Here is an 18,048-nt window from a genome sequence, read left to right as displayed (position 1 = left end):
TCAACGATCAACAACAAAAATCAACATCATCTATCAACAATTAACATCAACAATCATGACTATCAACATCAATAACCAACATCAGTAATCAACATCAACAATCAACATCAACAATCAACAGCAACAACAAAAATCATTATCAACAACAATCAACATCAACAATAAACAATCAACATCAATAATCGTTAATCAACAACAATCAACCATCAACAATCAACAATCGACATCAACATGAACAACCACCGTCAAATTCAATCAACAATCAACAATCAACATCAACATCAACAATCAACAATCAACATAAACAACCAACAATCAGTATCAACAATCAGTATCAACAATCAACATTCAACAATGCGAAAAAGACAAACCTCTAGCCCAACACCGTGTGTTTGTCCCCTCAAACTCTAGTTGTAGTTGAATCTGTCACAAGTGCTCTACAGTCCAAAAGTCCCACACAAGAAATCCAATGGTAAGTCAAGTCTCATATGCTATACAAATGAACTGAAAGTATTCTGGTCAGTAAACGTAGTGACCGTTTAAGCCGAATTTCGGCTAGCTTTGACAGATTTTGTTGTTACCAAACAAGTTTGACAGAAGATTTGACAGAATGGATTTTTTTGGCAGATTTTTGGCAGAATTCTGCAAAAATCGTTATTTGACAGAAAAAAACCCAGCATATTTGCAAAAAAAATCGTACATTTGTTTACAAAGCTGCAATCTTTTCAAACAAAGGCCCTTGCAAAATAAGACAGGTTGCCTGGTCTAGGTGCTGAGGTTCACTGGGAACCGAATTCCTTGGTTAAGCAATTAACCGTAATTTACGCAATTTCATATTATCTTTATGTGGCTATAGATTGTTTATAATGTAATTTGAACATTAATCAAGGCAGTATTACAACATCTGCATGTGATTTAGAGTGTTTATAGTGTATTTCGAGTAATTCTGATGGGGAATTTGGCAGATTTTTGATAAATCTGACAGTTTTTTGAAGTGCATTTAGCAGAATTTAGTCATGACCTTATGGTCACCCTGTCAGTAAAGGATTGTGCCTGAGGTATGCACAATTCATGTGCAAGGAATCAGGATCACCCTCAAGCTTCACATTTGGGCTATTGTTATGCAGGAATGGTGCACACTGAGGGTATTATGCAGCTTAACCTCCTCCTGCGATGTCATGCCATTGTTTCCACTGGTCCACTATTTTGAACGAATGGAGTGACTTTATTTACTAGAAAGACAATGGATTTGTTGTCATGTAACTTTGAAATGCAATCATTGCTGTTTATAAAAGAGATTGTACTGATGGGCAGCATTCATTCGTATGTGGGATACTGTATCAACATGTCGTGGAGTCAAATTGACAATGATGGCAACATTATCCCAAAACAGAATGTATTTGGGTCATAAGATACTGAGTGTCACACTGACTGTGCCGTGGCTGAGGCATTGGCCTTACAACATGCATCAGAACCAGTGGCGGTGCCAGACTCTACAGTGGCATAGCAAGGTCATTTTTATTGGGGGGGGGGGTAAAAACTTCTTGAAAGGGCACTTGCACATCCGTGCTCAAATGTAGACATGTTTTTTTTTCTGGCCACCTTAAAATCAAGGGGGGGGGGGGGGCCTGGTATAATCTGACGATGGAAGCACTGTTTCAAACCGACCATCATACACACAAAGGAACACACATACTGAGAGTTTGAAAGTTTAGTTTCAAAATGCTCCTATTTTAACCAGAAATATTTTCCTGGGCTGGAATTCGGACTTAATATCCCTTCCATAAAATACTTCACTTTCCGACAGATCAACACTCCGTGGAAATTCCTAGTTTTTGAGTAAATATTTTGAGTAATATCTATTTTGTGATAGCCTTGTGGAGACGTATTCACCTATAGAAATAGCCCTGTGGAGACGTATACAATCTTTTGTTCCATATTATGCACGTCTCCACAGGGCAACATGTACAAGATCAATATAGTGCTTTTAAGGGCGATACATGCTCAAATTTGAACAACAAGGTAACTGTCAATGTCACCAAAAAGGGCATGACTTTTCTTAAATAGGGCACTTATTCAGAAAAAAGGGCACTTCTTAACAAAAGAAGGGCACTCTTTACAAATATTGGGGGGGGGGCACTGGTGAAAAAAAGGGCATTTGAATGGAAATGGGCAGTATTTACAACACTTTGGGGGATAAATGCCCTACGCCTATGCTCTAACATTCTTTTTTTTGGGGGGGGGGGGGAATTGTAGGGCAAGGAAATTTTTTGGGGGGGGGGGGCAGTCAATGGTCCAGAAATATGCCACTAGAGCAACTTACTTAGTCGTTTTTACAAATGAGAAATGTACCAAAGGATGCACCCCTGTATAAATATTCCCATAGACACCAGTGCTAAATGCCCATATTTCAAAATTCTATTAAAAAATAATCAGAACTCTCACAAGTATTTCAGCTGCACAGAAAAATGATGATTAACATTCTATATTTCGGCTTCTTTTCAATTTTTGATAGGTTGACCATTGACTTTTGAGAAATTCTCACCCAAAAAGACGACCCCTATTATCCCCCAAATGAAGGGGGGGGGGGGGGAATGCCCCCATCCCCCGTAGTACCACCACTGATTTGAACTAAAATTAGAGGTCTATGGCTGGTTGAGAACAGAACATATGGCTTTTCCGCATTCTGATTTTGAATTGAGTTTATGCTTCTCTTTTCGGTGATATGCGGTCATGAAAATGATAATTTTGTGTACAAAGTGCATTTGATGTAAAATTTTGCTAGTATCCAACAAATATACAAGTTTAATCATTTATTAAAAAAGTCACTTTTTATTAAGTCATCATGACTTCATACACTTGTCACATTTTTTGTCCAAATATATATCACATATATCACCCGTATATTTTTTATTATGCTAGTGCAATAATTTGTGGCCGTTTTTATTGTAGTTTTTCCTTCTTCTTTTTGTGATTTTTTTCTTTGAACAGTATTTCTTTGTTTTCTTCGGTTGTTTGCTTGTTGTTGTGCTTAATAATAATACATAATAATACAAAGTATTTATATAGCGCTTTACAAAGAACAAAGCGCTTAACACTCATCCACAACAAAAAATAACAGGAAAGAAAAACAGACACAATACGATTACGAATGGACTTGGAACAGATGTGTCTTCAGGAGACGTTTGAATACAGGCAACAAGACCGCCTCTCTCAGACAAGAAGGAAGCTCATTCCACACGCGAGGGGCGGCCACAACGAAAGAGCTATCTCCGGCCTTCTTCCTACTTCTAGGGACAGAAAGCCGGGTCTGATCGGATGATGAGCGGAGTTGCTGTCTGTAAGAGTCAGGAATATTTGAGTGATGTGAATGTAATAGGTCAACCAGATATGATGGAGCTTGAGTGTTGAGAATTTTGTATACAAGGGTGAAGATTTTGAAGGCTATCCTCTGTTGAACAGGGAGCCAATGTAGCTCTGCCAGCAGGCCCTCAGATGGCTGGTCCTGGCCGCATGCGAAGACCAGCCGAGCAGCCTTGTTTTGTAGGCGCTGTAACCGTTAAGATCTTTCTCACGAGCACCTAGCAAAAGAGAGTTCGCATAATCAAGACGGGACAGGACCAGACTTCTGACGGCGTGATGGCAGGCATCCTGTGTAATAAACCGGCGAATACATTGGACCGTATGTTCTCAACCTTTTCCTTGAAAAACAACAAAAAGTTGTCAGCGAGCTTTTTATTGGAATCACAATCGGGTAGAGTTTGAGCAGTCTTGTTAAGGAGAGCATTGATGGTAGCGTACATATCTTTAACATTACAATCGGTGCATTTGTCAGAATAATACTGCATCTTTGAATCAGTGATCAGTCTATTTACGTGGTCTTTTTGAGCCCGGAGGGCATGTTCATCCTCAGCAGAGTTGGTCTTTTTCCATTTCCGCTCAAGGCGACGCCGAATACGCCTTTCAGTATGGATGAGGTCGTTGTACCATGGAAGTCTTGGCTTGATAATTCGTTCCCTGGTGACCAAGGGACAAACTTCGTCGAGGACCATAGAAGTTATCTTCGCATAAGACTCTGCAAGACTGTTGGGATCGTTGTTGCTGTCTGGGAAATCGGTAAACCGATCATGGAGTAGCTCTGTCAAGCGCTCATGGTCCAGCTTGCCGTACTGGCGGGATGTTGTTGAGACCCTCAGTGGTGGAGGTTTGCCACACTTCATGGTACATGTGACGACATGATGATCAGAGTGGTGCCGAGGGTCGACATGAACTTCATGGATTAGATCATCATCATCGCGGGAAATGACCAAGTCTAAGGTATGACCATGTCTGTGAGTTGGGCCCTTGACGTGTTGGCTGAAGCCTGCATTTGAAATAATCTCAGTGAATGTTTTGGTGTCCCATTTATCAGGTGAGTCAATATGCACATTGAAATCACCCAATAATGCAGTTTTATGAGGAGTAACGGACGTCTCATCCAGAAATCTCTCAAACTCTTCCAAAAATTCGGAGGTTTTCAGTCCATTAGCACGTGATGGAGGCGGACGATATATTCCGATAAGTCGGATACAGTTATTGAGCATAACAGTGCAGTGTTCAAAGTTAACTGAGGAGAACCCAGACGGGGTAGAACACAGTGTCAGCGATTTCTTGTGCACTATGCCAATCCCACCACCATGGGTTGCCCCCCTACGAGGAAAATTGATGAACATGTAGCCAGGAGGGGTACATTCACCAATTATCACTATATCATCATCAGAAAGCCAGGTCTCCGTCAACAACATCATGTCAACATCATACAATAGAATATGGTCCAATAGGGTGGTGGTTTTATTGCGTATGGAATTCGCATTCCAGATGTGTATGGTCAGACTTGAAAGTGGCTTGGCCAGGGATATTGGTAGCAGGTTAGACGGGATACTGGTATGGAGATAGCTCTTACGTGGATTTTGAGATCTAGGGGAACAACAAGTCCGGATCTTTTTGAACATATGCGTTCCTGCTCGTCGGCCTCTTGCATGACGAGCAATACCTAATTGCTTCAGGGTGTCATAGGTCTCAGCAGATAGAGGCACTTTACACTCACGTAAGGACAGTAGCTGTCGTTTGGTGTAGCATTGAACAGCATGACACCGTGGCGGTATTGTTGAAGATCGTTGTACCGATACCGTCTTCAAGACCATTATGGCAACCGGTAGGTGTACTCACGTTGGGAATTTCATGTTCAAAATTCCCGCTCCACCGGCCAGCTCCCGGAGACAAATCGATGCTCTGATTTGCTTCATGACGTAAGACAACATATTCAACAAGACGTTCCAACAGAATCAACGAGGCAACAAGACAGATTCCGGTTTAAAACCGGAGATAAAGTGGGAGCAACATATCTCCCGTGGCAGCAGCTAATACAGCGCCATCGTGCTTGTCCCCTGTTTTTCGGTTTTGATGTGTGAACAAGGGTCCCCATTTAATGGGCCTGTGTGCCTGTTCGGGGTTTCCCTTTTGCACCACATGTCATTTCTAATGTATTTGTGCAATGAAGGTAATAAAATAAAAATAAAATAAAATAAATAACAAACCTATTACAAAAAGAATTTTGAATTTAGCATGTACTGTTGATGAGATATGGCTTAAGGGTTCAAAAACTCAAAAAGCCAGTAAAATGTCACATGACGACTTGATGAGCCTTGCTTAGGTTACGTTGATTTGAATGGGAAAAATCAAGATCGCTGCAACATGATAATGGTCTATATGATTTAGTTTTGTGTCAAAAGTTGCGGCCGGAATAATACATGTACAAAGTCTATGGGATTTGGGCTAGAACTAAAAGGGGGAAAAAATCCTAACAAAAACAAAGGCTTCTCTGCAACTATGCGGAAAAGCCAACAAATCTCCCCCCCCCCAAAAAAAAAAAACAAATCAAAATTGTGAAACCCGGCTGTAATGAAATGTTCTTACGATGTATTCCCATACCTTTTGTAGATGCAACTTGTAGGGCTGTAAAACCAAGGTGGTTCACTGCATCTATGTTTAACTGTTCATTTTCACAGTGATACCCATCACCAGTTTCGATGGGTGAACAACCTTTTCTAGTTGTTGCAGAAAACCACAGAAGATATGACACTATGTCATATAAGCCCCTGGAACATGCGATATGTAGCACAGTAGATCCAGTTGTCTGGTGTTGACTCCAAAAATCTCCCCCATTCTGTAAATATTAGTAATACATAACACAGCATCACAAAAATACTTACTCAATGTACTACGTGTTGTTCTTTTCAGAATCATTCTCAGTTTGAGAAATTATTCCCACATGGTGTTTTCGCAAACCTTTCATTGAGTGGTCGGGTACAACCCGACCCCTCTTTGTAGTTGTTACGATTAATCTTTCGTTCTTTCTTTCTTTCTTTTCCGTACAGCAAGTTTCCGCAGGTTTTCTCCTAAACTGTTTATGATAGGAACTTGTAACTTTCAATATATATCGACACTCGTCCTAAGTGGTTGCATATTACTCTGACGTAATTATGACGTCATCGGGTGTCAAATTACAAGCGATTTTCACTAAAAAATGACGATCTTCTTACACATATAACTCTTGCACAAAATGATCAATTATGTTCCAACCTTGTTATCAGATAGACCATTAATTTATAAACATTTTTTGTCTGGTACGTGAACTCGCTTGACCTTTACTTTCCGTTCTACCGGAAGTTTAAGTTAGGTGAAATCAAAATGAAGACATTAGCCTGAAATCAAAACAAAGCACAATTTCTTCAGAACGGTTTATGGTATGATCATAAAACCTAGTGTGAACTTGTACCATGTAACGAAGATGTTATACATAATGTTACGTCATCATAAATCATCAGGTATCAAATTATGAGTGATTTGATGGCACGATTTGACAAAATACTTTGACCTATATCTGTTGAACTAAATAGAGTATCGTGTTCATTTTTTCGTGAGGTTGTAGACGGTGCCTTGAGCAACATTTCTTATGCCCAGGCACAAAATTGCTTGACCTTTACTTCCGGTGTTACCGGCAGTGCAATTGAAATTGAATCTAACTCTAAAACGGAAGCATTTTACTACAGACAAATACATTATGGAAGTGTTAAGTGAGGAATGCCGATTGCAAAAACATAATTTTGACGTCATCCCATGAACATATTCATAACTTAACTGGACAATGTCTAGTGAAATAGTTGGCTACCCGACCACTCTGCATTTGTAACAACAAACGCGAACCTCTAGTTCATATAGTCATTAATAAATGATGTGTGAAAAAACTTATAATTTTACACCTGTACTAGCACGTTTGTTTATGGTGTAAATCAAGAATTTTGTATTTCTTCCTCTTCCCTTTTCCTTTGTTTATAATCTTTAACTTTTTTTTGCAAAAGCTCTCATTGGTTTTGTATATGTTGAACTGAGGAGTCCTCGATTTGGTTCCTGCTCTCAATTCATCAATGATGTTGCATGCGTGTGTTCTCTATTTACACCATAATTAATGCTTCAAATAAAACGTTGATCTACAACTACTGTTTAACTGCTGAAATATGTTCCTTCTTTGCATAGGCGAAGCCAGCAAAGGGGGGGGGGGGTGTTATGGGGGGTATTTACCCCCCAATATTTTGCAAAGACTGCCCTTTCCCATTCAAATGCCCTTTTTTGACCACCGCTTACCATCCCCCCCCAAAAAAAATTGTAAAGAAGTGCCCTTTTTTTTTAACAAGTTCCTTTTTTAAAAGGAAGTGGAGCCCCTTTTGGTTCCATCTTTTGCTTGAACATTTTGGTCATTACGCTACATTGCATAAGGGCATATGCACATATGCCCTTCTGCCGGGCACACGACGAATTGACTTCAAACGACATTCAAGTCCAAATATAATATGCAAATTAGTTCAAAATGGCGGCCATTTTGAAATATCCAAGATGGCTGCCATCCATTGTGGTGAGTACCCTGTCCAAAGTGATTCACTTGAGTTCATTGAAAAACATGGGATTTGCCACCAAAATGGACTTCATACGACATTCAGGTGCACTGTTATTATATGTAAATGAATCCAAGATGGCGGCTATTTTGAAAAATCCAAGATGGCTGCCATCTATCGGGGATACATCATCAGCAATGTGTTATTTAGATTACTTGGTATCAAATTTATGGGGTTTGCCACCGAAATGGACTTCGCACAACATTCGAGTCCAAATTTATTATGCAAATAAGTCGAAAATGGCGGCCATTTTGAAATATCCAAGATGGCTGCCATCCATTTGGAGTACACCATAAACAATTATGTACTCGGGTTCCTTGGCATCAAAAACATGGGGTTTGCCACCAAAATGAACTTCATATGACAATCAGGTCTGAAGTTATGATACAAGTTAATTAGTCTGAAATGGCCGCCACACAGTAGATGGAAAAAAATGTTACCAATGGATTTCTGGCTTAGGAAGGTAAACTCTATCCAAATATAACAAAATTCCTTCTTTAGCCAAAAAAAATGCACATTACATAACAGCCTATACTATTAGGTTGCTCCTGACTCCCTTATCCTGTTTGGCAACTTACCGCAAGTAGCAGTTGCATAACTTTGATGTATCTATTTCCAACAGCCATGTACATTGGCCAGTCTCCTGTTCCAGTCAATGGGTTGACTTGGTCACCCTCCTCCAATGTACTATACAGACGGTCAGCATCACCATTCATTGCACATTCAAACAATGATGGATTAACTAAATTCCTTTGACGACGATGTGTTGCTTCTTGAATGATACTGCATATTTCAGGATTATCAGAATATTTCATTGCTTCCAGAAGACCCTAAAAATAAAACAAAATATAAGCAATCAGAACAGGTAATACAATCAGCACATCATGTGTGCTAACTCTTTTCAACATGTTCCCAGATATCCTTATCCTACTTCACAGGCTGCCAATTAAACACAGAATACAATACAAGATCATTCTCCTCACATTCAAAGCACTTGATGGTTCTGCCCCATCCTACGTACAAACCTACTACAGCTTTGTACTGTCAGACTGGGATTGAGGTCATCTGGCATCCTTTTAATTCCCCAAACTCGTCTTGCCAGTTATGGTGACAGAGCCTTTTCAAATGTTGCACCTTAGCTATGGAACCGTTTGTCACTTGAAATCGGAGACACAAAAAAATCACATGTTTCACGCAGAAACTCAAAACACATCTCTTTATGCTGGCTTTTCCCAATTATTGAGGTTTTTTTTACTTCACATATATATTTTTTTATTCACTATAGACCGGCGCTTTTGAATGGATTCCAGAGAAAGTGCGGGGTATAAATATTGTGTTATTATCACTGGCTGTTTCGGCAACCGGCCGAAACAGCCTTTGTTTTCGTTAAAGTTTTTTTGGCTTTTCCACAGAGTGCAGAAAAGCCTTTGTTTTTGTTCTCATTTTTTTAGCTGTTTCGGTGTGCACACCGAAACAGCTCTTGTTTTCGTTAAGATTTTTTTAGCTGTGTACACACCGAAACAGCTCTTGTTTTTTTTTGGGGGGGGGGGGGCCTTTTCCGCAAAGTGCGGGAAAAGCCTTTGTTTTTGTGCTGTTCTCCTCCTCCTCCTCTTCTTCTTCCATTTTAAAGTCCATTGACTTTGTGCACCTCTTTTCCGGCCTCCACTTTTGGCATTAATATTTGTCATACATTATTCAAAGTCAGCATAGGCATAGTCCCTATAGCAAAGATGTGTCCCAAAGATTGACGTCATGATGACGTCATCGTGGGTCACGTGACGTCATCATTCATGTGCATACATATCTACAGAAATGTCAGTCCGATTGGGTTGAAACTTGGTATGTAGGTAGACCGGGATTTGTTATAGATGAAAATTTAGGTGACGTCATGATGACGTCATCATGGGTCACGTGACGTCATCCTAAACGTGCATATTGTAAAGACCTATGTGTTAAAGGTAAAAATTTAGGTGACGTCATCATGACGTCATTGTGTGATTTTATATGAATTTTTGAAATTTTGGACCTTTAACCCATATCTCAAGAACGCAACATGCAAAATTTAAAACTCTTTTTGTATTATGTTTGTTAGGTAATAGGTATATACGCACAAAATTTTGAAAAATGTGTGACGTCATCATGACGTCATCAAAAATGCGATTTTTGAAAACACATAAGGGAAGGTCCGATCTTCATGAAACTTGGTGGATTGCTAGATAATGGTACCAGTATGCAAATTCCGAAAAGACGTCACCATGACGTCATCGGTTGATTTTTTTCATATTTACAATTTCATTGCGTTTCCAAAATTTAACACTTCCTTTCATTGGATTGACTTCAACCTTAGTACAAACCAAGACCACAATGCAAAAATGTGCATTGACAAGTGTAATCAAGATGATGTCATAGTAGGGCATGTGACATCATCCTTACTTGGAACACAGTAATCCTCTTTTCCATATGCATAAAACTCTTAAAGTAAATGATATTTATCTCCTACAACTTGGGATCTTCATGCAAAAACTTAATTACAACAAATTACCTAAATCCATTTGCTCTATGTTTGTAAAAAATGAAGATGCGCATCAGCATTTTACCAGACAGTCTAAGAAATTCCATCAATCTTTTGCTCGTACTTCTCTCACCCAAAACACAGTTAAGCATGAGGGTCCCAAGCTGTGGAATTCCCTTGAATTTCTTTAAGAAATACTTGGAATCTTCCATTATTTAAACGTAGATATAAGGCCAAATTACTCACTGGTTATTTGAATCCCATCTAGCTTTTTTTTTTTTTTTTTTTCCAATTGTTAATATTTCTCACAGGGTTACAAGACCTATCGGGGGGGGGGGGGGGGGATTTGCTTAAGTGTTCTTCATTGTGTTGTGTATTTTGTGTAAGTGTTGTATGTGTTAATTTAGGTTACATATATAAAACATAAACATGTGTATAGTAATACATACACTGGAGTTCCCTACCTGACAAGCATATGCTTTTTAGGGACTCCATCCACATTTATCGTATCTATTTATATTTATTATACAACTTAAGTTACAAGTGTATGTGGAAAATAAAGAATGAATGAATGAATGAATGAAAAAAAAATATGCCAAATTCGAAGTGATGTCAACATGACGCCATCAACTAATTGCTATACATTTTATATCTGTTGGCTATACTAGCCCAATATAACTTTTTATGAATTTTGAACCAAAAAAAAAAAAATTACATGACTCCACATTGGCAAAAAGCATAAAGTCATATAAAATAAAATAAGTGGAAAAGCCCTATGTTCTTTTTTGAAACAGACAAAGATCTCTATTTTTTTTCTTCTTTTTCAGCCATTCCCCATAGCATTTGTACACATTTTCATCGTGGAAGGCACTTTGGGCACTTTGGGATGTGTGCCGAACATCGACGTCATCACGTGACCTGTGACATCACAATATAGATGCATATATTGAAGGCCTTTATCTCCATAACTACAGGTCTGATTGGGTTGAAACTTGGTATGTACCTAAACTGGGATATGTTATAGATGAAAACTTCAGTGACGTCACGATGACCTCATGTGACATGTGACATCACATTAAAATTGCATATTTTTAAGGCCAATATCTACAAAACTACAGGTCTGATTAGGTTAAAACTTGGTATGTACCTAGACCGGGATGTGATAAAGATGAATATTCAAGTGACGTCAGGATGACGTCATCACGTGACATGTGACCTCATATTAAAAGTGCATATTTTGACGGCCAATATCTACAGAACTACATGTTTGATTATGTTGAATGTTGGTGTATACCTAGACCGTGATGTGTTATAGATGAAAATTGATTTAACATCATCAAGACGTAATCACGTGACATCACCATTCAAAGCCCTATGAGAATGGAATCACCTATTATATGCCACCATTTATTACAAACAGAACTACACATCCTTCCTTATACTTGAAAGTTTACATGTCACATGTCACAAAAAGCTACCGGAACAGTGTTTGTCCACAAACATAAATCTAATTATTAGTACTTATATCAAAAAAATGTCAGAATCCTCAGCCTAATGAACTAAGAAAAAAGAAAAAGAGATTGTTGCTGTAACTGAACAACCACAGAGCTGTTCCCAAAATGTTTTTGAATGTCTATTGGAATGTTGCAACAGTGCTCAGCGTGAAGCACAGCCTCAAGAAAGAGACCACTCAGTGAGCCGACCATGCCTTTGAAGTGTTGCAGGGTTGGATCGGATGGTGAGTTTAGTGGCTTATTTGTTCTAATAATGTAGTTTTAGCACATTAATATGATGATTAAGATCTGTTTCCTGATTGATCATTTATCCTAGACCATTTCTAAGCATTTTTGTTGCCAAATTGTTTGTGGTGAAATAGGGATATGATCGCCAAGGTGTCGGAAATGGACGCATTTTCCTATGTCTTCGTCCTGTATCACATTTAGGTAACTTGCCGTTGCAGAAAGGTTATAATTTGTTACTTACTTACTGTATTTCTATTCCTTTTTCTTGTAATATTACGACCAAACTTACACCCATGCGCCTGAAACGATAACTGTTTATCCCACTGAGCCCTTGTTTAACCACCAATCCTAACAATTATGATACCCAGTGGTAGCCATGGGGTTCTCATGCTAGGGGGGCATGTGGGGGTGGGGGGGGGGGGGGGAGGTGCCCAAAAATGTCATCTGTGCTGAAAGGTAGACATGTTTTTTTTCCCACCGGTATACACCTGACCTCCCTAAAATCAAATAGTGTGGGGGGGGGGGCCTGGACACCACTATTCGCTTTCCACCGACATTAAATAAAACAGCCACTCGTGAAAAGAAATACTTTAGGTGGATACTATGCACAAATTCGCAGAAAGAGGGACTTTATGTTCTTCCAGCTAATCACGGTAACTCATACAGCTGTGCTTTCTCCGGATGCCGAATTTCCAGTGGGGGGCACAAACTTTTTAGGGGGGGCGTGCGCCTCCCCCTCCCCAGGAATTGCATCAGATTACACCACAGAACATTTAGAATCCAAAATTTCCTGGGCCCTTATTAGGCGGGCCCTGATCCCCATGCTTGCATTAGTTCTCAAAGCAAATGTCCCAACGATGTGGCCCCCCCCCCCCCCAGTGGTTGCACACACAAACCGATCTCCTTCATTTTTCACTGGCTTCGCCATCAAATGTCCTAATTGATGCATTTACAAGATTATTACCTAGTGATTTTACTTGGGGAGTTTTTTTGACAGTGGTTAGCCAGTTTTCTCTCTAAATTGATTATTTGTTTATAGTTTGTAATTGTAATGTCTTTGATGTTGTGCAATGTTTGTTTTCTAATGAGAAATGACAAAATGTTATTTCCAATTTTGGATTTAATAAAGACCTACCTTAATCTACCCATCTACCCACCCATTAAATATGGACATTAAAAGACAGCCACTGATTAGATGAAATGTTTGTGGACACTAACTTTAGATACTGTTCAGCACAGCCTTCCATAGCAGCTGCAAATGTTCTACAAGTAGGCCCCCTACAGTATCACAACAGCCCAATATAGAATCAAAGTTTGCCTCACAACTTGTTTAGATTTCCTCTGTGTTCTCGATAGGCTATCCATTCTGTATATAGAGACTAACAATTGCCCAAATGGCGATGGCATGGGTGCTGCTATCTTGAATGACTTCTGCAGTGGCGTATCCAATGGGGGGGGGGGGGGGGGGGGGCAGAGGGGGCAGTCTGTCCCCCCTGGTGGATTTTGTCAATTTTTGTTTAGCAGTTATTTAAATAAATGGTTACAGAGTTTAGACGTCAATCCCAAAAATGAAACCTCCCCCAAAAAGAGGGAAAATGGATATATAATTTCCAGTCAGGATATATAATTTCCAGTATGCATAATAATGTGGTCATTTTTGAAGAGCGCCCCCATTTGGAATGTGCGGTTGTGTGGTTGCCCCCCCCCCCCCCCACCCTTGACATCGAAAGCTGGATACGCTACTGGACTTCTGCCATTAAACACTGCCCGTTGTGAATGAGCAATGATGATAACGACTGAGTGTCAGTGTTTGTAATTTGGAAAATACTGGTGCAGAGTGACTACGAGGATGAGATGATGTGCATGAACAGCTCTTTATGAATAGTAATGAGAGAGCAAAGAAGTGCCGGTTCTTACCCAAACAATATTGCAACAGGTGAATAGTTGTGTCATGATCGGCAAGGTAGAAGATAATATAAATCAGCAGCACAGGAGATCATTAACATAAAGAGAACTGGGTGAAGAGAAAACTCATAGTGCTTTACTGTAGTGATAGTATTTTTTTGGTTACCTTACACAAATGTGTTTACCATCTTGTGTCAAAATGCTGTGTATTATTTTCTAGTCTCACACTATGCTCAATGATACACACTGTTTTCTTGTGCTCCAAATACATCACATGTACATCAAAACAAAACAGAAAAGCAGAACTTTGTTCAGCTCAATTAAAAAATACACTTAAAATTTCATACAAAAAGCATAGTACATGTAAATCTTCAAGCCTAGTAAAGCCTTGTAAGGGTGCACAAAAATATATTTCTGGTAACACATTGGGCTGCATTTGGCTGATTCGTTGGTGTTACAGGGGTAACCCTATTTGATAGCACTGCTCCACTCTCTTCTCCAGCCTACAACCAGTCCAAGTAACAAGTGGACAGTCAGTCAGTAATTCTGTCAGTGAGATAGGTATAAAGATGACACTAGGCTGGACTTCTGGGACGTACCAGCAAAAATAAATAATCAAGGTAATATATCAAAGATGTAAATTATTATAAAGACAATTTAAAGTAGCTAGATAGTGATGAATCAAGTTGAATGATTAAGGTAATAAAAGTTGAGGTAAAGTAACCTTAAAGAGAATATACAACATTTGCCTTTGCTGTAATTTTCAGAAATGGATGGATCTGGGGGGTTAGTATTTTAAAGCAAATATTGTTCCGCTGACTTTTTTGACGTTTTGGGTTTGAAGAAATTGGAAAAACCTAGAATATCAAGTTCTTGTAGTCTGGTTCCCCGACCCCACTTAAGATGAAACAGAGCTTGTACAGATGTCGGGGGATTGCAAGGTCAGGGAATCAGTCTAGCTGGCTTGTACCTGTTCACAGGCGTGTAATCGATTGCAAAGAAAATGTGAACTAACTAAGTATGATATTTTGGAGCAGCATTTGAAAAAAGCCAATATTTTTTCCCAACACTGGTCGGCGTTCAACTTTTCTTGAAAATGTCAGCACACCAGGTGCCATGATTTGCCAGGATGCTTGAGACTGTCATTCACTGACAGTCCAGTGAGGTTTGTTTGTGATAATTTGGTGGTCTTGTGTTTTTTTTAGATGTTTGCAAATGTTGTATATTCCCTTTACACTTTATTCCCTTTACACTTATGTTGGCTGAATTTATCTCGTTTGAATCTATCTCGTTTGAACTGTAATAAGAAAATCAAGTTTTCATTGCACTATAATTCTGATAAAAGATCAATTATCTTGAATATAGGAAAAGAATGAGACATTGTTTTGAGGCTTTTCTTTGTTTCACATCTTCCTCTCCTTTATGAGGGGTTTATGTGAAAATGGTAGCCTAACCTTGACCCAACCAACCACTATGGCTACATATTTCCTCGACCCTAAGGTTTGTGTGCAGCTGTTAACTTATTTACTAAATGAATTGCATATGTAACTTAATTGTTAAAGAATGACTTTTAAATAATTTACTCACTGTGAGCCCTTTTGAGACGTTGACAATCATTTGCACGCACAGAACGTGTCCTCGAAGGCAAGCATGGTGGAGTGGCAGCATACCATGAATATCTCCAATTCCAGGGTGTGCATCATATCTGAGTAACGTTTGAACTGCATCTGCTTTCCCTAACATGGCTGCCAAAGACAGAGCAGTTTGTCCAAACTGCAAAAATTAAAAAGAAAACTAATGAAACAAAGACAAGTAAACATAACAAATTAAAACTAGAAATGTGTTTGTGGACAAACACTGAGCTGTTTCGACCATTTTATTAATGACTGCCGTAAAGGAGTTTCATCCAGGTCGAATGAACATGTACATGCGTATTCTGTACAAAAAGTGTTCATCCTATGTAAAAAAACACAACATTTTTCATGACGTCATGATGACGGCACACATTTTAAAAAATTTTCTGTATCTATCTACGACCTAACAAACCTTTTGCAAAAAAGGATTTCGAATTAACCACGTTCCATTGATGAGATATGAGTAAAAAGTCAAAAAAATGAATAATTCATATAAAATCACATGATGACGTTATCGTGACGTCACTGCAATTTTTGTCTATAACACTTCCTGGAATAACTGCATGCCAAGATTGAACGCAATCGGACCTCAGGTTCTCTAGATATAGTGACTTCAACTATGCAGTTTTAGGATGATGTCAAGTGACACGTGATGACGTCATGATGCCTTCATGATTCGACCTGAATCTTCAGATGGTGGTCTAAGTGTGTGCCAGGTTTGAAGTAGATCGGACCGTATTTTATATAATTTTTGCAAAATTTGAAGAAAATATTAACATTTGAAAAATTCATAAAAAATCAGATGAGGACGTCATGATGACGTCACTTCAGATTTTGAATGCTGTCATCTATACCTACCTACCCACCAAGTTTCATAACGATCGGACATACCCTTATGTCAATCAAAAATTCACTTTTTGATGACGTCATGATGACGTCATACATTTTACGAAATTTTGCGCATCTATCTATGACCTAACGAACCTGTTACAAAAAGAATTTCAAATTTAACACATTCTGTTTATGAGATATGAGTAAAAGGTCCAAAAATGGAACAATTTATATAAAATCATATGATGACGTCATCGTGACGTCACTGCAGTTTTTGTCTATAACACGTCCCGGAATTCCTGCATACCGAGTTTAAACCAAAATCGGACGTTTGGTTCTGTAGATATAGGACCTTAAAGAATGCACATTTTGGATGACGTCACGTGACACGTGATGAAGTCATGATTCGGCATACATCTTCAGATGGTGTTCTAAGTGTGTGCCAGGTTTGAAGTCAATCGGATTTGAAAAAAGTCCAAAAGTGCCGTGTAGAACGAAAACACGTGTTATCTTATGGGGAAAAAATTGGAAGAAAAAAAAAACAAAAGAGAGAAAAAAAAAATAACAAAAACAAGAGCTGTTTCGGTGTGTACACCAAAACAGCTAATAATACAACAAAAATACAGCCAAAAAAACATGAAACTGAGGTCACCTGTGTTTTCTTTCTTCAGAAAATCAGTTTACAAGGGAAGGGAAGCAAGGGTCATATGACATTGACATTTCAGCAGGCACACCTTCAGTATAATATGATCAGGCATGCAACTTTTCCTAGGATCAGCTGATTTCCTCATTTTTTACTTCACACTTATGCTATTAAAAATGGAAAAACACTGCACAAAGATTTGTAAAGATTGGAGTCCCCCCCCCCACCACAGAAGTGTGGGATGAGTCTACGAGTGATACTTACCCAAATAGCTACTACATATGCATATTTATTCTAACAATAAAAAGATTTAACGAGCACTCTCTCGGGGCCCACCCATTATGCTACGTCATGAATCCGCCATTACATTATCTCTTTTTTTCTCGTGCCCTAAGGTGACAAACCATCGTAATGCAAGCCAATGGTGGGGAGGAGGGCAGGAAGCTATTTGGGCAAGTATCACTCGTAGACTCGTCCCACACTTTCTGTTGAGGGGGGGGGGGGGGGGGAGGAAAGTCTACTTCATTCACTTACCCAAATAGCTACTACATATCATAGAGTGGCACCGACAACTGGTGGTACGACATCCGCATACATGGTTGTTTAGCGCCCTCTACGATACTTTTTTGATACGCACGCAGGTATACAATTATTTGTTTCCCCATGTTTGTCGAGCAGTGCTATAGCTCAGTCCATAGAGAGTAGGATTTTGCACCGCGAGGTTGAGGGTTCAAATCTTTGTTTTGCACCCATTTTTTCCCCCTTTTTTTTTAAAGGGAAATAAAGTCCG

The 18,048-nt window shown here is 39.1% G+C and overlaps 1 protein-coding gene across 1 annotated transcript in view; it reads right to left on the bottom strand.

The window, feature by feature from the left end:
* Positions 1-18,048, bottom strand: part of LOC119723180 (ankyrin-3-like) — a 233,784-nt gene that overhangs the window by 101,907 nt on the left and 113,829 nt on the right. Inside the window, exons 9-11 of the mRNA XM_038193738.1 lie at positions 15,738-15,923; positions 8,570-8,821; positions 5,971-6,205 (exon numbers count right to left, since the gene is read on the bottom strand). Coding sequence (XP_038049666.1) covers positions 5,971-6,205; positions 8,570-8,821; positions 15,738-15,923 — 673 coding nt within the window. The remainder of the gene's footprint in view (positions 1-5,970; positions 6,206-8,569; positions 8,822-15,737; positions 15,924-18,048) is intronic.

Source organism: Patiria miniata, unplaced genomic scaffold, assembly GCF_015706575.1.
Source record: "Patiria miniata isolate m_02_andy unplaced genomic scaffold, ASM1570657v1 HiC_scaffold_16, whole genome shotgun sequence".
Taxonomy (NCBI): Eukaryota; Metazoa; Echinodermata; class Asteroidea; order Valvatida; family Asterinidae; genus Patiria; species Patiria miniata.
This window is presented reverse-complemented; position numbering and strand designations above follow the sequence as displayed.